General features: G+C 38.8%; 1 protein-coding gene across 1 annotated transcript in view; it reads right to left on the bottom strand.

Moving 5' to 3' along the window:
* Nucleotides 1–7,165: 7,165 nt before the first annotated feature.
* STK3 (serine/threonine kinase 3) overlaps nucleotides 7,166–18,911 on the bottom strand; it is a 291,291-nt gene continuing 279,545 nt past the window's right edge. The window contains 1 exon segment of the mRNA XM_047088960.1: nucleotides 7,166–8,541. Within this exon segment, the coding sequence (XP_046944916.1) occupies nucleotides 8,383–8,541 (159 nt within the window). The 3' untranslated portion in view covers nucleotides 7,166–8,382.

The raw sequence follows: 18,911 nt of genomic DNA, 5'->3' as shown, positions 1-18,911 counted from the left end.
CTATATGTTCTGCCCTCCCCATAGTGCCCTTCTCCCTCTCTTGCCTTCCCAAGCTTCAAAGCCCGGTTCAAATATCGCTTCAGTGAAGACTTCCTCAATTCCTGCGGCCACAGGGATTTGTGGTATCCTTTTTACTACACTCACCACACTCGTGTATCTATGCCCTGCACCCGGCGATATGCACCAGCTCTTGGGCAGACAGGAACCATGTCGCCTTCATTTCTGTGTTCCCACACTTAGCTGGGAAGCTGGCATGTAGTTGGTGCTCAATGGATGTTTGTTGGTGAGTAAAGAGAGCAAGTCACTGGAGCCTTCTGGGTGCTGGGCAGCGTGCTCTCCGTGTGTGTCTCATCCACCTTTCACAACCCCGAAGCTCTTCTCTGGTAAAGAAGGTGGGACTTATGCAAGGTCAAACAACTCACCTAAGGTCATGCAGCAAGTTAGTGGCAGAGCTTCAAAGACACCTACTTTTGAGGAGTCCCAATCTGTAAGAGACAAGCTTTTTTGTCGTTTCATAATGGCCTCAAGGATTAAAGCACTGAATTTGTTTCAAATCGGACACAGTAGGGCCCTTTTCTACCAGAAGAAGCTATTGCTTCCTTTCAGCCAAGCTAGAAATGGTTACTATAGACAAATAGCATATATATCTCTACACACGATACATATATGGGGTCATTGCTTTGAATACATGTCAGGGTACTTGGCAAGACAATAGAAGTCATTGACCTAAAAACACTAGCAACTCATTATATTTGTGTGAAATTGAAATAATTTTGCATTAAGAACTTTAAAAACATTGTGTTTGAATTTCTGTGATTGCCTGCCACACTCAGATTCTGGAATCATATCCCGAATTACAACTTGCTTGTTAAAGCAATTAATTTACTTTCAAAATTGAAAATCCTTGCTGAAACTTGTTAAGGCCCAGGTCCGTTAGTCTATCGATATCAGAAATAATTTCCAAAGTCCACATTCTAAGCACGTTAACTGATTTATGGTCATCAGCTGGTACACCTTTAAAAAAACTATATACTTTGTGAAAGGTCAACAGAAAATGAATTCATGAATCCACAAAATGATTCCTTAATGATGGAACGGTTCTATGTTTCAGATTTTTCCAAGCATCTTGTTTCTTAACATCAAAGACTTTAGTTTCAAGTGCTATTATGTCTTCTCATTGGAATATTTTTGCTAAGAATTTTCTTTTTAAATAGGAAAGCAAGCTGTCATGGAATGAATGGGGAGGCTGAATAAATGCACAGCTGGAGGCCTGCCCCCATCCTGCATGCTCTGTACACACTGGAACATTAGGAAAAGTATGTACAGGAGCCTGGCTGGCTCAGTGGGTTAGACGTCCTACTCTTGATTTTGGCTCAGGTAAGGATCTCATGGTTCGTGAGATCGAGCCCCACGTCATCCTCAGGCTCTGTGCTGACATTGTGGAGCCTGCTTGGGATTCTCTCTCCCTCTCTCTCTGCCCCTCCCCACTTGCACACACCCTTTCTCTCCCTCTCTCTCAAAATAAATGGAACTTAAAAAAAAAAAGAAAATATGTAAAAACTGAGAGCTTTAGTATCAGGTGCTGTTTAACTTCCACTCAACCAATTACAGTTCACCTTGGAAAATTCTTTATATATATGTAATTTATTGTCAGGTTAGCTAACATACGGTGTATACGGTGTGCTCTTGGTTTTGGGGGTAGATTCCCATGATTCAACGCTTACATACAACATCTAGTGCTCATCCCAACAAGTGCCCTCCTCAATGCCCATCACCCATTTCCCCCCTGCCCTACCCCTCTCCCCTTGGAAAATTCTATAAAAATGTAAAAGACAAAACTGGTTGTCTGGTTTCAACATGGACAGGCACTGAGTTTTCTCCTAGAAAAATTTTAGAACGTGTTAGCTTTGAGTGCTTTCCATTGAAATGGAATAGACTTGTTTCTCTATCGAAGAAATGTGGGGTATGACACTACTTGTAACTTGGGGGTACAACTGTCATTTTAATATTAGGCAAAATCTATTTCCCTTTGCTTTCCTCTATTTTTTGGTTCATATCCTTCTCTTTTCATTGTGAATATGAAGTGGCATATGAATAGAGGAATAGGAATGGAAAAATCCTGAGAAGTAGATAAGCTTCTTTAGCAATTCTGATCTGTTGGCTGACCCGGGGCTGGAAGCTAGGGTGCTTGCCTGGTCATCCTGAATCAGGTTTTGTGTAAATGTGATTTGAACAGGTTGCCAAGGGCACAGGTGCAGGAGCCAAGGGCATTATGGTGTTCTCTAGCTTGTCTTCTTTCCAAAGAGGAAGGATAGGGGTTATCTCAGTATCTAGGAGTCTCATACCCTTTTGGGCGGTAAGACTCACATGTGGAAGATTCCAGCAGAGTTCTAGGTGCAGGACCTCAAGAACAAACCCCCTTGACACTCATTACCATATCTGACACCCACAAGAACCCTGTCAGAAGACATAAAAATTACACATAATAGGGAACCAGATCCTTCTAAGTATAGTAGAAGGACCAAAACCTCCACAGATATTTTCTTTTTCTTTTAAAAAATATTTTCAGGTTTTATAAGTATAGGATCATGGAAATGGAAGTATGCAGATCATAGAATACCATAGGCTTTTAACTGTCAGTTTGATTTTGAGCTTCCTGGGATCAAAGCAAGTTGGGAAACCATCAGTTGCATGACTCATATTTTTAAGGACCAAGAATGCTAAAACTTCAGTGAAACAAAACTTTAAGGGCATAAACTTGAAATTTCCAGAGGGGTCTTCATAAATGTTGGTCCTAAAAATATCCCTAAAATAGAAAGGAGAGTCTTAGGCAGGGGTGAGGGGAATGTTTAGCTTACTATTTACTTTGTTTTAGATAGAAAAGAAAACACTCTTAAAAATTGAATATGCTTTTCCTCAGTGCAAATCACTACCTGAGAGTAGGCCAGGCCCTTAATGGAACACACATCTGGGTTCTAGGAGACTCTAATGCACTTTAGAAGTTCTAATAAATTTGCTCATCAATGGAGAACAGAGCCATTTTCTTCATTCTTTTTTTTTAAATGCTTATTTATTTTGAGACAGGGGGCAGAGGGGGCAGAAAGAGAGGGAGAAAAGAGGATCCCAAGCAGGCTCCATGCTCAGCATGGAGATTGATTCAGGGCTTGATCCCAAGACCCTGGGATTATGACCTGAGTCGAAATCAAGAGTTGGATGCTTAACCAACTGAGCCACCCAGGCACCCCTAAAGTTTATTTTTCAATCTATGTCTATGTGCCATATGCCAAGAACTTTGTTAAATATTTTACATTTGATACAGAACATTTGATCTTCACAATTGCTGCATTACTACAGATGAAGAAATGGAAACACAGATTAGCTGAATGGTTATTCTTGCCCAGGGCAATAAAAGTGTAAAGGAAGAGCTGGGATTTGAACCCAGGTAATTTCGCTTCTGAGGCCATGTATTTTGCATGTATATGTACTAACTTTCCATGTCCATGTCCATGTACTAACCATGCTGGTTAGTGTTTCTCCAAATACTCATTAACCAAGGCAGGCTTTTGTAAGGGAGTGAAATGGACACATTTCAGTTTACAAAATACATAGATTTTCAAGGCATAAGAACTCCAAATATACCCTAATAACGAAGTAAAAAAAAAAATCTTTGTGTAAGTCATCTTGGAAACTTAATGCATTCTGCTTTTTTTCTTTCCCCCACATGTAGGAAGGATGCCATTTCAGAAAATGTAGGTCCCATTTGAAATGGAGAACAGGATCACATCAGCTAACAATGGTCCTCTTCTAAGTTTTAACTGAAAAGCTTCTCTTTCTAAGATCAGCAAGCAGGCTTAGCAATCCCGTCCAACATTCTAAAGCCAGACCTCCTGTGTTTATTAGGCAATGTGGTCTAGTGGAAAAAGCAAAGATTTTGGAGACAGACGCTGGCATTGACTAGCTTTGTGACCTCATTTAATCTCTCCAATCCTTTCTTTTCTGAGAAAAAGACTGTATCTTGTTATGAAGGTTTGAGATAATAAATCGAAAGTGCATGGCTTAGGAGATGCTCAAAACCTGGTTGAAGCTAGTATTATTGTTGTCAACGTGATTACCTGGGTGTAAGGAGAGAGATTAGCCTTTATGATTAGTGATGACAATTTTGTTGTTTGGGCTAATACTATTCAATGAAACTTTATTTGCTACCGATTTCATTTAACATCCGAGAAAGCAATGTGGGGAAACAAGATGGATAAACACCAAGTCTCTGCTCCCAGGAACCTTATAATCCAATAATAAATCACATCATTATAATAGAGTTTGAAAGCAGTTCGGTTTGGTGGAAGAAAGGGCTCAAATAAAGCAATTATGTAAGATGAGGTCATGTCCATTGGGGCATGATGCAGGTCTTGAGGGCCAGGAGGCAGAGTTCATTCGTAATTTGGTAGGCAAAGTCTTGTGGGCAGAAGAGTAACCCCTAAAATCAGCACTTTAATTTAAAGAGATTAATCAAGTGAAAAAAATGGTGGCAGGGAGTCTGACTACTGATATGATCCAGCTCGAGAAGAACACGTCCTTGAAGCCGGTTTTCCAAGATTGGTGGAAGAACGGAACTGGTCACTTGCTTTCTCCTCTGGGGTCTTTTCATGGCTCAGGGAAGTGTTTGGCTGAGGTTCAGGTATTTCGTGTGGACATGGAACAGGGAGAAACTGACCGACTTCCTGGAGGATAAGTCACCATTCAGTGGCACCAAACTACCCAGCTAAGGTATATGTACCCTTGAGTCCACATCCCGTCAGATTGCTCAAAAAGCACAGTAGTTCTCTCTTTAGACCCCCAATTCTTGTGCTTTGAAACCAAATGTCTAGGATTCCAAAATAGCATTTTGATGAAACACCTAATTATATGCGTATGCCTGGTAACAGTTTACTAATGCAATGTAACTCCAATTTTTTTTTTAAATGATTTTTTTAAAACATTTATTTTTGAGACAGAGAGAGAGAGAGAGAGAGAGAGCATGAACAGGGGAGGGTCAGAGAAAGGGGGAGACACAGAATCTGAAACAGGCTCCTGGCTCTGAGCTGTCAGCATACAGCCCGACACGGGGCTCGAACCCACGGACCATGAGATCCTGACCTGAGCCGAAGTCGGACGCCCAACCGACTGGGCCACCCAGGTGCCCCTAAAAAATGATGTTCTATTTAGAGTGTTGTATCATTAGTATTTTCAGGATTTATTTTAATCATTAATCTTTGACACAGGATAGGAAACAAAAATAGCATTCCTATTGAATGCTAATGTGTCAGTAATTTGAAAAGATTTCCTGTGACTAAGTTAAAAACATTTTATTGATGTATTATAGAATTTCCGCTAGAGAAGCTACATATCCTGCAGTGAGTAGAGAGTGATTTTAAACCTTGGGGATGTGATTCAATAAATAAGCAGAGGAAAGAAACACAAAAGCATGTAAGTCATGTATGTAAGGTTGTTTAGCATAGTGTCTGACAAATAGTAAATGTCCCAAATAATAGATGGTATTATTTTGAAATCCATTTAAATAAAAACATTTTCTTCCCCAATTTATATTGACCAAATTAGCTCATATTATGAACATAAAACTATTACTGCTAAAATAAGCTAAGTGTATTCTAAGTCTGTAGAAATGAGTCATCTAGATCAGAAAAAACCTTCTCATCTACAGAACAACATATACAATGATGCTGGATTTTAGGCAAGACAAAATCCTCACTCATTAGCTACAATCACACTTACAATTCTGCGTTTATGAAAGGACGGGGGTGTGCAGAAAGTACACTTACCTATTTTTGGAATGTTCTCAGAAGCCAAGGTTAAGATAATAAGAGGCTTCTTCTTAAACTCATTAAAATAACCAGAAAACTCTTTCCTCAGCATCACGATTAATCAAGGCTTACCTAGACTTGAAGCTTTCTTTCATGGCTTTTGGTTCTTCAAAACTTATCATAAGTTCCTTTTTTTGATTGGTGGGGGGCAGAGACTGAGAAGATTGGAAGAATTTTAAAAGATTATCCTAAAATATTCTAGAGCTTCCTAAGTCTCTAAAATAAAAATATGCTCACTGCTCTTAATTCTCTCCTGTGTGTGTATGTGTGTGTGTATAAAGAATAAAAATAACAACAGGATATAAAACCTATTTATATACAAATTACAATGTGATTGGAACATTCAATGTTTACTATTAAAAGGAGGATTCTTGTTGAGACTGAATTAGAAAGAGTGGTTAACAGGCCTCATCGAATTAATTTGCATACATTTTCTAATTTAGCAAACTGGAGAGAAATCCTCTTCATAGGTGTCTTGACATTTCATGTGGGCGGTTTTACTTGGATGGTAGCAAGTCAGTCATTTGATTCCACCAAATTAGGCAGGGTATTAGGTTACTGAAAAGAAAAACAATTAAGAAAGGGGTAAAAAAGGTAGGGTGCTTGAGGGGACTGACTCATCTGACTGTCCCAAGTAGACTCCATAAGTATGCAGCTGAAGCATATATTGTAGATTTAGTCTTCATTCTTAATTACCTTTAGAAATTTTTCAATACTTTCCACTATTTTAACAATCTTGTAATTCCTATGTGACTTATAAGGACTCAACAGAGCAGAGATAAATGTTACTTCAAGGCACTACCCGGGACGCATCTGCCATTTTAAAATGGAATAAAAGCTCTCTGGAGATGATATACCTTCTCTGGTGGTCATCAGTGAACCTGCCGGCATCTTCCTTCTCTCCCCTCCAGGCACATGGTAAGGTTGCATCTCCTTGCTCCCTTGAAATGAGGAGTGGCCATGTGACTGGTTCTGAACACAGGGTGTGGCCAACCAGACACGTGTCACAGGGGAGCTTGTGTGACTTGTCAGTGCTCCTTCCCTTGCTAGGGTGACCACTAATGTTACAGAGGGTGAAGGCACCATCGGTGGGGTCCCTGGGTGAGAGCGACAGGAGCAGGGTATCTTGCCAAGCGGGGGTGGGCACGGAGCATCAGAAAGAAATGAGCTGTGTTACTACGCTGAGCCACTGAGGTTTCACGGTTGTTATCCATCATCCAGCCCGTCCTCACTAATATACCTGCCTCGCCAGGAAAAGATAGAATCCAGGTGGTGAGTTTTTTGCAAAGACAGAGAGACGCAATACGCTGGGTGGCACAGTAAAATTTATTTGTCTTTATGATTTACACACAGTAATTAAACACACAAAAGACCAAACACGGTCAAGATGGCCATATGTAGCTTCGGAAATGACTGGTCCCAGATCAATCACGCAAACCTTCATTCAGCTTAGAAATGAGTTTCTTTTTAATGGTTTTAATCTTTTTATTCAGTCCCCAAGGCTTGTACAGTTCAGTACAAATGTTTCTGCTATTTTGTTATCGTCAGGCACATGATGTTTACCAATTCCCAGGAAATAAGTGAAATCAACAAAAAAGTCCTGTGACAATTGAGCACATTTTCACAGGAATAAATTTCATGAGCTTATTACAGTTTGATACAGTTTAGCTATCAGACCTACATATGAAACATGAAACAAATTGCATTTGTTTTAAGGATTTATTTCTTTTAAAATATTTACCACACTTTTTTGTGCAAGAGTTCCATTGATTTCTTTGGTTTTAAACATTATAGCTCCATGTGATCTAAATATAGTTTTATTTGTACCAAACATCAGGAATAAAAACATTAAACAAAATTTCAGAAGGTAAAAATGGAATTATTGCTTCAGTATAAAAAAATGTCTGGCCCATTTGGGTACTATTGCTATTATTGCTTTGCTTCTATTGGAAAACTATCCTGGAAATCAAGGAATGTACCCCCATAGCTCCCTGCTGAAAGTATAATTTGGTTGTACGTTATCATCTATTATTAATGTGCCCTACCTTCACCAAAGCTATCCTGATCTCGTCCTTAAAAACAAAACAAAGTGAAACAGCATAAATAAATAAGCTTACGTAGGGGACACAATAAATAAGCTACCAGAAATAAGAATAAAGAATATTGTGACATAAAGCCCTTCGGTGCTGTACAATTAAACAATGGCTTCAGATTTTCAAGGTCTCTAAACACAGCTTTTGTTTTATAACACAGTTTTAGTGCTGGTATGCAGCTGACAGATCTAGAGAAGAATACCTTTCTGTTGTTTTCATTACCTAAGAATGAAAACATAGTGGCTATAGTTGTAAATTCTGCCCTGTGGAAATTTACTAGATAGGTACCATTGTCAATTTTGGACCGTTGCCTAGTTGTAGAGCACAAAATCTTAGGGATTAAAAAAAACCCAATAATAATATTCCTTCAATTCTTAGTGGTTTCTTGGTCTCCAGAATAGTTACAGAAACAAACAAGGAAGAAATCAGACTCAAAAGTTTTGCTGCCTTCTTTTCTTTGCATCCATTGCATCCAGAATGGGTTGTCTTTTCGCCGTGTATCGTTGACGAAGCTCTTCTATTTCTCGTTCCATCATGGGGTCCAGTGCTTTTAACCGCATCTGTAGTTCTTCTAGACTTAGATTTTTTAACTAGAAACAGAAAAAAGTGAAGATATCAATACAGTATAAAATTATCTACAATAGGCTAAAATCTAATGGGGTTTAGCATGGATATTTCAGCAAACTCTCTACAACGTCTTTGAAATATGGTTCAATAACTAAAACAGGAATTCCTTCACTAAAGAACCAAAAAGCCACGCCTTATAAGAATCTTAAGTAATTCTGCAACAAAAGCAATAAAAAAACCTCTGCTTTTAGGAAAGAACAAATGAGAAAAATAAGCAGATGAAAAGTATTAGTTTTTTAAAGAAGGGCAGAAAAACAAATCCACCATTGCCAACACACGGACTTTCAGGATATGCTCCGGATATATTCACTCTAACCTCTCACATCCTCGCCAGCTCTGGAGCACTGTCATAATTGTGAACGCTTGCAGAGATCACCCAAGAATGTGACAAGATTGAATGCAGGTTAAATTACCCATTCTATCCTGCATTTTACCAATTGCTTAAATTTTAAGTACTTGGTTAATCAAAAAATTAAATTACCTAGAATACTTTTATCCCAAACATTTTGATACAATAAGGTTTTTAATTTATGCCTCAAAATATCCCAAGCCTGATATATTAGTGACGAGTAAATTCTGACCTGCTGGTCAATTTGAGAATAAACTATCAGCTTTTCACCACATACATTATAGTTTGACGATAATGATGTGATTTGACTAAATGATCTAGTTTGACCATAGTGATTCAGTTCAATTACTCTGGCTTCCAGAGACAACACTAGCAATCCTTTACTGGTTTTTTGTATAACAGGAGGTGAGAGGCCTCAGGTCAGGGGGATGAAATCCATTCTACATAACAGGATCTGTGGCATGCTGAGCTTTACTGTAATTATTTATATGTGAAAAAAGCAGGGTGCCTGGATGGCCCAGTTGGTTAAGGGTCCATCCTTGGCTCTCAGGTCATAATATCGCGGTTTGTGGGTTTGAGCCCTGTGTCAGGCTCTGTCCTGATAGCTCAGAGCTTGGAGCCTGCTTTGGATTCTGTGTCTCCCTCTCTCTCTGCCCCTCCCCACTCACGCTCTCTCTTTCAAAAATAAATATACGTTAAAATTTTTTTTATATGTGAAAACAGCAAGATATGGATTATCTCCTGAGAAACATATTTTAAGATGCCCTGAAATATATAACCTAACACTTGGGCTTTATCTTACTAACATTTAAAAAAAGTCTAAAACTTTGTCTCATTCAGAAACTATTAAAGCAATGGTGGCAGGTAAGTGGTTTTAAAAAATCTGTTAAACCACAGTGATTTACAGAATGCTATTACATATTCAGCATCTTGGTAGGTACTGTAAGGAAAGCAAAGAAGCACTGAACTATTTCCTTGCCTTAAGAAACTTGCAAATTGGGGCACCTGGGTGGCTCAGTCTGTTAAGCGTCTGACTTTGGCTCAGATCATGATCTCATGGTTCATGGGTTGGGGCTCACATCAGGCTGTGCTGGTGGTGCAGAGCCTGCTTGGGATATTTCTTTCTTTCTTTCTTTCTTTCTTTCTTTCTTTCTTTCTTTCTTTCTTTCTTTCTTTCTTTCTTTCTCTCTCTCTCTCTCTCTCTCTCTGTCTCCCCCTCCCTCCCTCCCTGCCCCTCCTCTACTTGCACTCTCTCCCTCTCTCTTAAAAAAAATAAAGGAAACTTGCATATTAGTCAGAAGGGTGAGATCAGCAACTAGAAACATGTGGGACTGACACAAGACCCTACTGCATATAGTACAGATTGATTGCAGTGAGAGGTTCTTAAGTCCATGAATAAGCTTCTCATGTACCCAATTTCGCAGGTTCAGTGTACATTTTCCTGGGGACAACATCTATTGCTTCTTGCTCTTTTTTTTTTTTTTTTAAACAGATTCCCAACAAAAAGAGAGAAGCGTCACTAAGCTGATCCCTTTTAGGAGAGCAGGGACCATGCTGGTCCTTGAAAAGGGGGGTGTCTCAGAGATGAGCAGGGCCCTGAGGAGGAAGCTCCGCCATGTTGAGGAAGGACTATGGTTGCTGCAGAACCAGGGGCTGGTGGGGTCCCAAGCTAGGCAAAGCAGGGTTTGGACTTTAGGGAATCATGATCTGCTCCACAGCAGGAGAATTCCATGAGAGTAATTCAGACTTGGTCTTAATATGATAACACTTGCAGCAATTTTTTGTTTTAATAAGAAAACTGTCTTTGGTTACTTTATGAGCCAAATCAGAAAGTGCTCTCATTACTTTATAGTCAACATGTCAATTTTAACCAAAAATAGCATTTTTCAGCTTGATCCTCCACTTTCCTCACCTTACCTGGCCCTAAATTACTCTTGGTTCTAAAAAATCCATTCTCACTGAAAAAGGTTTGTCACCACTGAGGATACTGAAAAGAATGAGTCACAGACTCTGAAGTAAATTCAAAAGAGGCGTTCCAAAAATATAGGCATGACAGTGTTACGGGAAAGAGTATGTGGGCTCCCAGGATGATGATTCTGAAGGTGAGTACCACGTGCCTTGGTGTATGAAAAGTTCTGGTGTATACATATATATAATAATATATATATACAATATGCCCTGTCATAAAAAGAAGCTACCTTACTATATCACACCATTATACACATTTATATTATCATGCATTGTATTTTATCATATTCTTCATTAATTTTTAACCCAAGTACTAATCATGCCACTATTAATATGGCTAAATATGTTCAAATCTCTGGGAGGATAAAGAATAAGCCAATAGGGGACTTCAGAACTTTCTGAACTGGATGAACAGGTGATGGGGGGCGGGGATGAAGAACCTATTAGACACCACACAGGGCCTTGTTTCCCTAAGAAAGACGGGGCACCTGGGTGGCTCAGTCGGTTAAGCGTCCAACTTCAGCTCAGGTCATGATCTCGCGGTTTGTGAGTTCGAGCCCCGCGTCAGGCCCTGTGCTGACAGCTCAGAGCCTGGAGCCTGCTTCGGATTCTGTGTCTCCCTCTCTCTCTGCCCCTCCCCTGCGCGCGCGCTCTCTGTCTCTGTCTCTCAGAAATAAATAAATGTAAAAAAAAAAAAAAATTAAAGAAAGACACGTCCGGGTGCTGTCTACATGAGATCCCATTTCACTTTTGTCGCTTTTTCAGTCCACACTAATCTTCCCATCTCTGAATTTCAATATAACATTCATAATTTAAACAACACAATTTAGTATTTGATTCTAAATTTATTTATCATTATTTTGTAATTGACTTTTATGAATGAGTTTCAGGTCTCCCTGTCAGATATTCTAAAAAATATTTAAACTTTAGATACTGTAAACACGGTTAGAAACCATCAAACTGTACTGCTAAATACCATGGCATGAGGGTGGGTAAATAGAAATACAGAAAAAAATGATTCAAAGGAATGGGTTACTCTAAGATTAGGAGAAACAGCATCAAAGCAAAGGAAAACAATTTTTGCATTAAGATATTCCTGTAAATATCTTATACTACCTTACTGGGGCAAATTACCAACAGTTTATAAATATTATATTACAGTAATGGACTAAATTCAGAGAAAGAAGCTACTTAGAAGAAAGTTTTCCTCCTCTAATAGACTTGTATATTTTCAGTCTGTAAAATGTGTGACGAACAGGTCTGTGATGTTGGAGAATCATCCAGGACTCTTAGGGAATTAGATGTTCCATATAAGAAAATTTATGAAGTATCTAAATCTTAGTTTTTTAGGTGGTAAAAACTTTGTTTCAACCGTTTTGAAGAGAAAATCTTTATGAAGTACTTTACAGAATATGCCGGCTTCTAAAGGAGAGGACACAGGACCTAAAGCAATCTTTCCTTAATGATGAATCCCCATTATTAATTTCTACTACTAATCTATGCCATGTATTAATTTCCTCTCTCCTTTTTGGCTTTTTATCTGCATTTGAGAGAAAGCTATCAGCTCCTTTTCATGACCCTCATTAGACGGATATCATTCTCTCTTTACATAGTTTGTTCATCTATTGGGAACCAGAAAAGTGATTGAACGGTCCTAGAAAGCATTACACTAAATAAAAATAAATACATTAATGACGGCTTGAGGCTGTTTTAGGAAAGACAGAGCATGGTTCTAGTGCTGAACCTTGTACCACCAGTTTCTAGTGTTCTTGTTTTTTAAAAAATTTGATTTCAGATTTGTGGCTCTGTAAGGTTGAAGTTACAGGAAATCTGACATCTATGTAAGAAACATACATAGTTACATTTTCAGATGAGCTGTCAGAGAACTCCAGAGTACTCGTTTATTAAAATATTTATTGATAATTTCTATGGACCAAGCATGTGGATACAGAGATGAATAGAACACTCTACCTCCCACAGAGAACTTGCAATCTAGCTGGCAAGACAGGTCCACACACGGCTAATTGACTGAAGGATGGGTAAGCTGAGAAGATGGCAAATAGGACAGGGCAGAAGGGAAGCAGCATGAATAGAAATGTATAAGGTACCCAAATGCTCCATACTTTTGGAGACCTCAGCTGGCTGCCGGGATGTGGGGCGGATCCATGGGGGGAGGGGTCAGGAGAGGAGACAGAAGGAGACAGGAGACCTTTAAGCATGTTGCTACAAACTTTCCGTAGCGAAGAAGGAAATGCTAGATAATTGTGAACATAACTGGTGACATGATCATATATGAGATAGAAAAATGTACCTACTAGCAGGTATAGAAAATGGAATACCATGGGTGAAAATGGAGGCAGGAAGGCCTGTCAGCAGGTTACTGCACAGTCTAGTGAGAGGATGAGGCTTGGACTAGGAAAAAGGAAGTGGAGACTCAGAAGAAGGGAGGGATCTGAGACTTGGAAGTAGAACTGATAGGGCTTTCTTTGTTGACTGATTGATTACGAAGGGTCAGGAAGAAGGAAGGGCTAGGATGATTCTGGCTTCAAGCTAGGGTGATGGGGTAGAGTTATCATTAATAAGGTACGGGAGTAGAGCACATGGCATTTTAGTCCTGCTGAGTTTGAGATATGAACAAAGCATCAGGGTGGAGACATTAGATATGGATTATAATTTGGAGTTTTGGAGTTCAGCAGAGAAATTAAAGCTACCGATTTAGGGAATCATCAGCATTTAGGCTATAACCGAAGCAACTGATGAGGATCAGATTATCCAGGACAAGGTTTTCTCCTTGATTTTACGATCTATGGTATCCAACAAAAAATAATCCCCAAACTGTAGCCTTTGTTGCCAGAGGCTCTTCTCGTTTTGTTAATAGAAGAGAAATATCAGTAGATTTCTAAATAACTGGATCATGGTGTCATCTAGACAAAAAAAACAAATGTGAACCTAACTGGTAGAAGTTTTTATTTTTTATACAGTGGGTATGATTTTAGACATGCACTTCTGGCTGAGTTCTGACTTATGATAAATCCTAATAACATATATTTAGTATTCTGCATTTCTGTAGCTACCAAGCCTCACAGGCATGAAAATGATTGCGGGGTTGGGAGAAATGGGGCAGGAGCAGCTTTTCCAAGCTCTTGGAAAGCACTACTGCTCGACGGCTTAGTAGTAAATAGGGTCACAAACCAGATAAAATTTTATGGAGACTCATAATGACAAACATGGTCCTGTAATATTAAACAATTCCACTATCATCCTTTTAAAATGCTAATCCAAATGAAAACAATTTTGGGGGCTAATGAGGATAATACAAGAAGGAAAAGTTGAGCTTCCTGAATTAGTATCAATATTACTGTGACAGAAGCTTCAGTCACTAAAATTAGCTTTCTTGAAAATCTTCACAAAAAGGAAGGGAAATCACTTCAGAATTTTTATGTTTATGGATCAACAGAGCTTGTGGTAAATTGACTTGAATTTATATATTTTTAAATATAGCAAAGAAATGTTACTTATGAACCATCTTTCTACAATACAAGGAACACAAAGTAGCTATATTACCATAGCCATCTGCCAGATGACTAATTCCAAAATAAATGCAGAGTAAACCATAGTTGTCAGTTTAGAGTTCTGTAAGTGAAGTCAGTGAAGAGAATTTTAGGTTATGCGTACATCGTGGTTATGGCTGTATGTGAACAAATGTATAAAAATGAATAACTCATCTCGAGATGGCTTTTATATGTTGTAGGCTAATTCTACTTAATAACATTTGATTTTGAATTTAATGGTAACACAGAACTTGCACAACGAACGATGATTTTTAGATTTTCAGATCTTAACATTCTGAGAGAAAACTGTAGTTTGACAACTGTGACGAACATCAAGGATATATAACTTCATTAAGTGACTAAATGAGTGGACGTGCGGTAACAGGAAGGCCTTATCAGCAAAGACAGAACTACTTCAAATTCACAGCCACAGAAAAGGAGATGAGTTTCAGGACAATACTGTTTTATTACCCGAGGCATGTTTTTCTATTCACAAGAATGTTTGCTTCTCTTGAACATTTGAAATGACAAGTATCAGGGGGCAAGACATATTAAGGACAGAGAAGAAAATCAATTGCCATAAAAAGAGTTCAAACTGAGGTCAGGTAAATTGAATCATATGAGCCTCAGAGAAACACTTTGTGAATCTGGGATTATTAAACACCACTGCATATGAACAAACCATTGTTTAACAGGAGCATAAACTATAAGGTTGGGTTATGAGTTAAACCTCACACAATCTTACTGCAAATGAAAACCTCAGAAATGATCTATTTTAGCTTCCTTATTTTGGGTGAGAAAATGGGAGCCAGCTTGCTCAAAGTTACAATGTTGGTTGATGGCAGAGATACAATCTGACCTCGAGGCCAATGCATTTTTTCATTATAACAACTTTGATGCATATGTTTTTTAACGTTTACTTATTTTTGAGAGAGAGAGAGAGAGAGAGAGAGAGAGAGAGAGAGAGAGAGGTAGGGAGGGAGAGAGCATATGAGTTGGGGAGGGGCAGAAAGAGAGGGAGACACAGAATCCGAAGCAGGCTCCAGGCTTTGAGCTGTCAGCACGGAGTCCCATGCAGAGTTTGAACTCACGAGCTGTGACATCATGAGCTGAGCTGAAATCGGTTGCTTAACCGACTGAGCCACCCAGGCGCCCCAAGTTTGATACTTTTAATTAGCACTGCCAGAGTGTTCAAAATGTTACGACACCATGAATGGGAAGGGTGTGGTGCTAAGAAATTTCCAGGGTCTTCAACCTGAGCTGAAAGGGAAAATAGCTGAAAGGGAAAATATTCAACTAGGAAGATCACAGTGAAGAGAAAACCTTGCATACGATATTTTTATAAAGCAGTTTTTTTTTTTACAATGAAATAAACTGCAGAAAGTCAGCAAAAGGTAGAAATACCATTTTCTTTAAGTTTCAGGACACTCGGTAGACTAGGACTTCCCACCTCTTATAGAAACGCTGTTTAAAACAAGTGAAAGAGTTTAAATAAAAACCCTAACTTTTAAACAATAATTAGAAGAGCAGATGGATTGCTTGTAAGGTAAACAAAAAAGTTAAAACCACTTTTCAATAGAGGTCAGCATTTGTTTGAAAATTGGTATAGTTTGGTACATAAGTGACAGCTTGACCGCGCAGCCCATTTTGTTAATAATTGTCCTGGATTGTCACATTCCATCCAGGAGGTTGGGAGGATTACAGATCACTACCCAGCAAAACCGTATTTCTTAGTAGCCCTTAAAAAAGAAAAAGCAAGTCCAAATAAATGATATGCAAGTGAACAGCTCCCTTACTTACTAGCTCTTGCCTGATGCAGGGGCACAGACAACAGAGTGGTGTGAGAACATAGAAGGTAAGATTAAATCTTAAAACTGATCGCTTTGATAGCTCACTCTTTTAATCGTTAGAATTACTTCTGAACTCTATGAGAACCAGAAAAGCTTCTAGTTACTGACCATTAAGAGTTGTCAGTAACGTCAGAACTTTCTGCAAGTTTATGTATCCAACCTACTATAAAAACCTAATGGGGGCGCCGGGGTGGCTCAGTCAGTTGAGCGTCCGACTTCGGCTCAGGTCATGATCTCGCAGTTCGTGGGTTCGAGCCCTGTGTCGGGCTCTGTGCTGACAGCTCAGAGCCTGGAGCCTGCTTCGGATTCTGTGTCTCCTTCTCTCTCTGTTCCTCCCCTGCTCACGCTCTGTCTCTCTCTCTTTCAAAAATAAATAAAGATTAAACAAAAAATTAAAAACAAATGTAAAAACCTAATGTATTGTATTCAAGTGATAAGAGTGAATTACTTCCTAAAATAGTATCTTAAGAGCTCTCTGAGGAAAACACTTAGATTTTTATATTATTTTGTCAAAAACAGTCCCAATTACATGAGAGGTTTTTTTCAAAAGTCTTACTCTCTAAAAACAGCAGAAATAAGATTATGAAGTTTTAAAATGCATAAATGTGATAACATTCAAGACTCAACGGGTCCATGAGTTGCTGCTATAATCAGTCTGTCAAAATAAACACGACACCGTCACAATGAAGCAAATGGTCTTATATGTTAATGTTAACACATTTAGTCAAATAGTCAATCAAGAAAATCCTGTACAAGGTTTGCTGTGTTTACTGGGAAAACAAACTCTTCCTAGCAACTGTTTAAATCTCACAGATGCTACAGACCTTATTAGTGGCTTATGATTAAAAAAATATGGATTGTTAATACCGTATCCTGACTCATCTATTCTCCCATCTGCTAGCAATTCTAACAATATGAACTATCAACAGAATGGCTAACAACAATAATTTTCTATGGCAATTTTGATGCTGAATTGCCTATAGCATTTTGTAAGATTTACCAGTGCATGCCTCAGACTGTTTTGAGTTGTTTGTGGCCTGGAGCAGTATACTCCTTTTCCCCCTAATATTCCATTGTAGCTCAAATTTTTACTGTGCTGAATGGAATCTGGTTCGGTTTTACAAAACACTGTTCACAGAGGCTGCCACACTCATTTTGCTAACAGTGAGAGTGGGGAATGCACCAAGATACTAGCAAAAATCCAGTCAAATCTGCCGATTAGTTTAGATATATATAAACAGGTAAGGGGCCTTCTTCCCTAAGACTGAACAACAGGGATAATAGGTATGACACTTGTTCAAAAACCATCGAAATACCAATGTATTAAGGCATTTCCTGATTTCATTTCCAGACTGAGAAGAATACACAGACTCTCAAGTCAATCCAAACTAGTACGAAGCCTGTTAAAGAAAGACATACAGATACATTTAAAATATGGAGTAATAGGGAGTTATAAAAATAACGAAGACTGTGATAATTTCACACTTGACACACTAAAGAATAAAAATGGAATTCTTCACTGTAAAACATGCCCTTAAAAGCTACATTCACATTAATCTACTAGCAGAACCTTCTTCCCAAAACAGACACTATTTGGAGACAGAATTACATGCAAACTTGTTTGAGCTGAGTGGCCCCTGTCTACAGCTGACTGACTAAATGACTATAAATATTTCAGGACTCTAAAGAGAAACTGCCATGAAGCATTTGTTTAACCTCAGGGCATCTAAAGTAAATTTAGGACACTGAGATTTTATTTTCATTCCCAAAGAAAAGGGAGAAAACCACTTCTTGTGGATATCAGTGGAGGAGAAGAGAAAAGTGCTGACTACTAATCATTTACAATGTGTTAGACACTGTCCTACGCTCTGGGCATGAAGTCATTTAATCCTACCAATTACCTTATGGGGTAGATATTATCAGCCCTATTTTAGAGGTCAGGACACCAGGAGAGCCCAAGTGACCCACCACAGATCTCTCAGCTAGACGTGTTCATGCAGGCACTCACAGCCCACATCGAACCCACTAATAGAAGTTGGGATTGGAGTCTACTAAGAGCTGTTTCCTAGGTCTCCCAAGATCTACAAGCACTTCAAAATCCAGAAATCACATAAAACAGTTCCTGACAGATTGTTCAGAGATTAAAAGTAGGGAAGCACTGCTTTTAAAAATCCCAGCTTTCCTCTCAATGGAGTATTTTATTTATAAGTTATTGTTGTATTTTAGCTATAATCGGCCTTATGAAATAAGTGATATGTTTAAGCATTTTTAATTTTATCAGCTCTCTAGCAAAATGCATTCCTACATAGTGATTTGGGATAGATGCCACCATTTTATCAATAAGAGAAATGCCAAGACAAAACCAACAAGACATGTCCCCTTGATACAGAAGCAAGACTTGGCTTGTGCCCATTCGGACTGTCTGCTCGCTGCTTTGGTGTTGTGTTCAGCTGGGATCTCCCCATGAGCTGCAAGCTGGTAAGCATCCCTATCATCACCCTGATCTGGAGAAACTTGAGCCACCCATGTGAAAAAGGAATGATGACATTTCAGTTGCATTCCTTAATGGCAGCTGAATACCCATTCCTTCTACGCTTTTCAGTTTCTAGTAGTAG

Source organism: Lynx rufus, unplaced genomic scaffold (genome assembly GCF_022079265.1).
Source record: "Lynx rufus isolate CCGP_SWC_20201006 ecotype Redwood Valley unplaced genomic scaffold, mLynRuf1.p SCAF_26, whole genome shotgun sequence".
NCBI classification, from domain to species: domain Eukaryota; kingdom Metazoa; phylum Chordata; class Mammalia; order Carnivora; family Felidae; genus Lynx; species Lynx rufus.
This window is presented reverse-complemented; position numbering and strand designations above follow the sequence as displayed.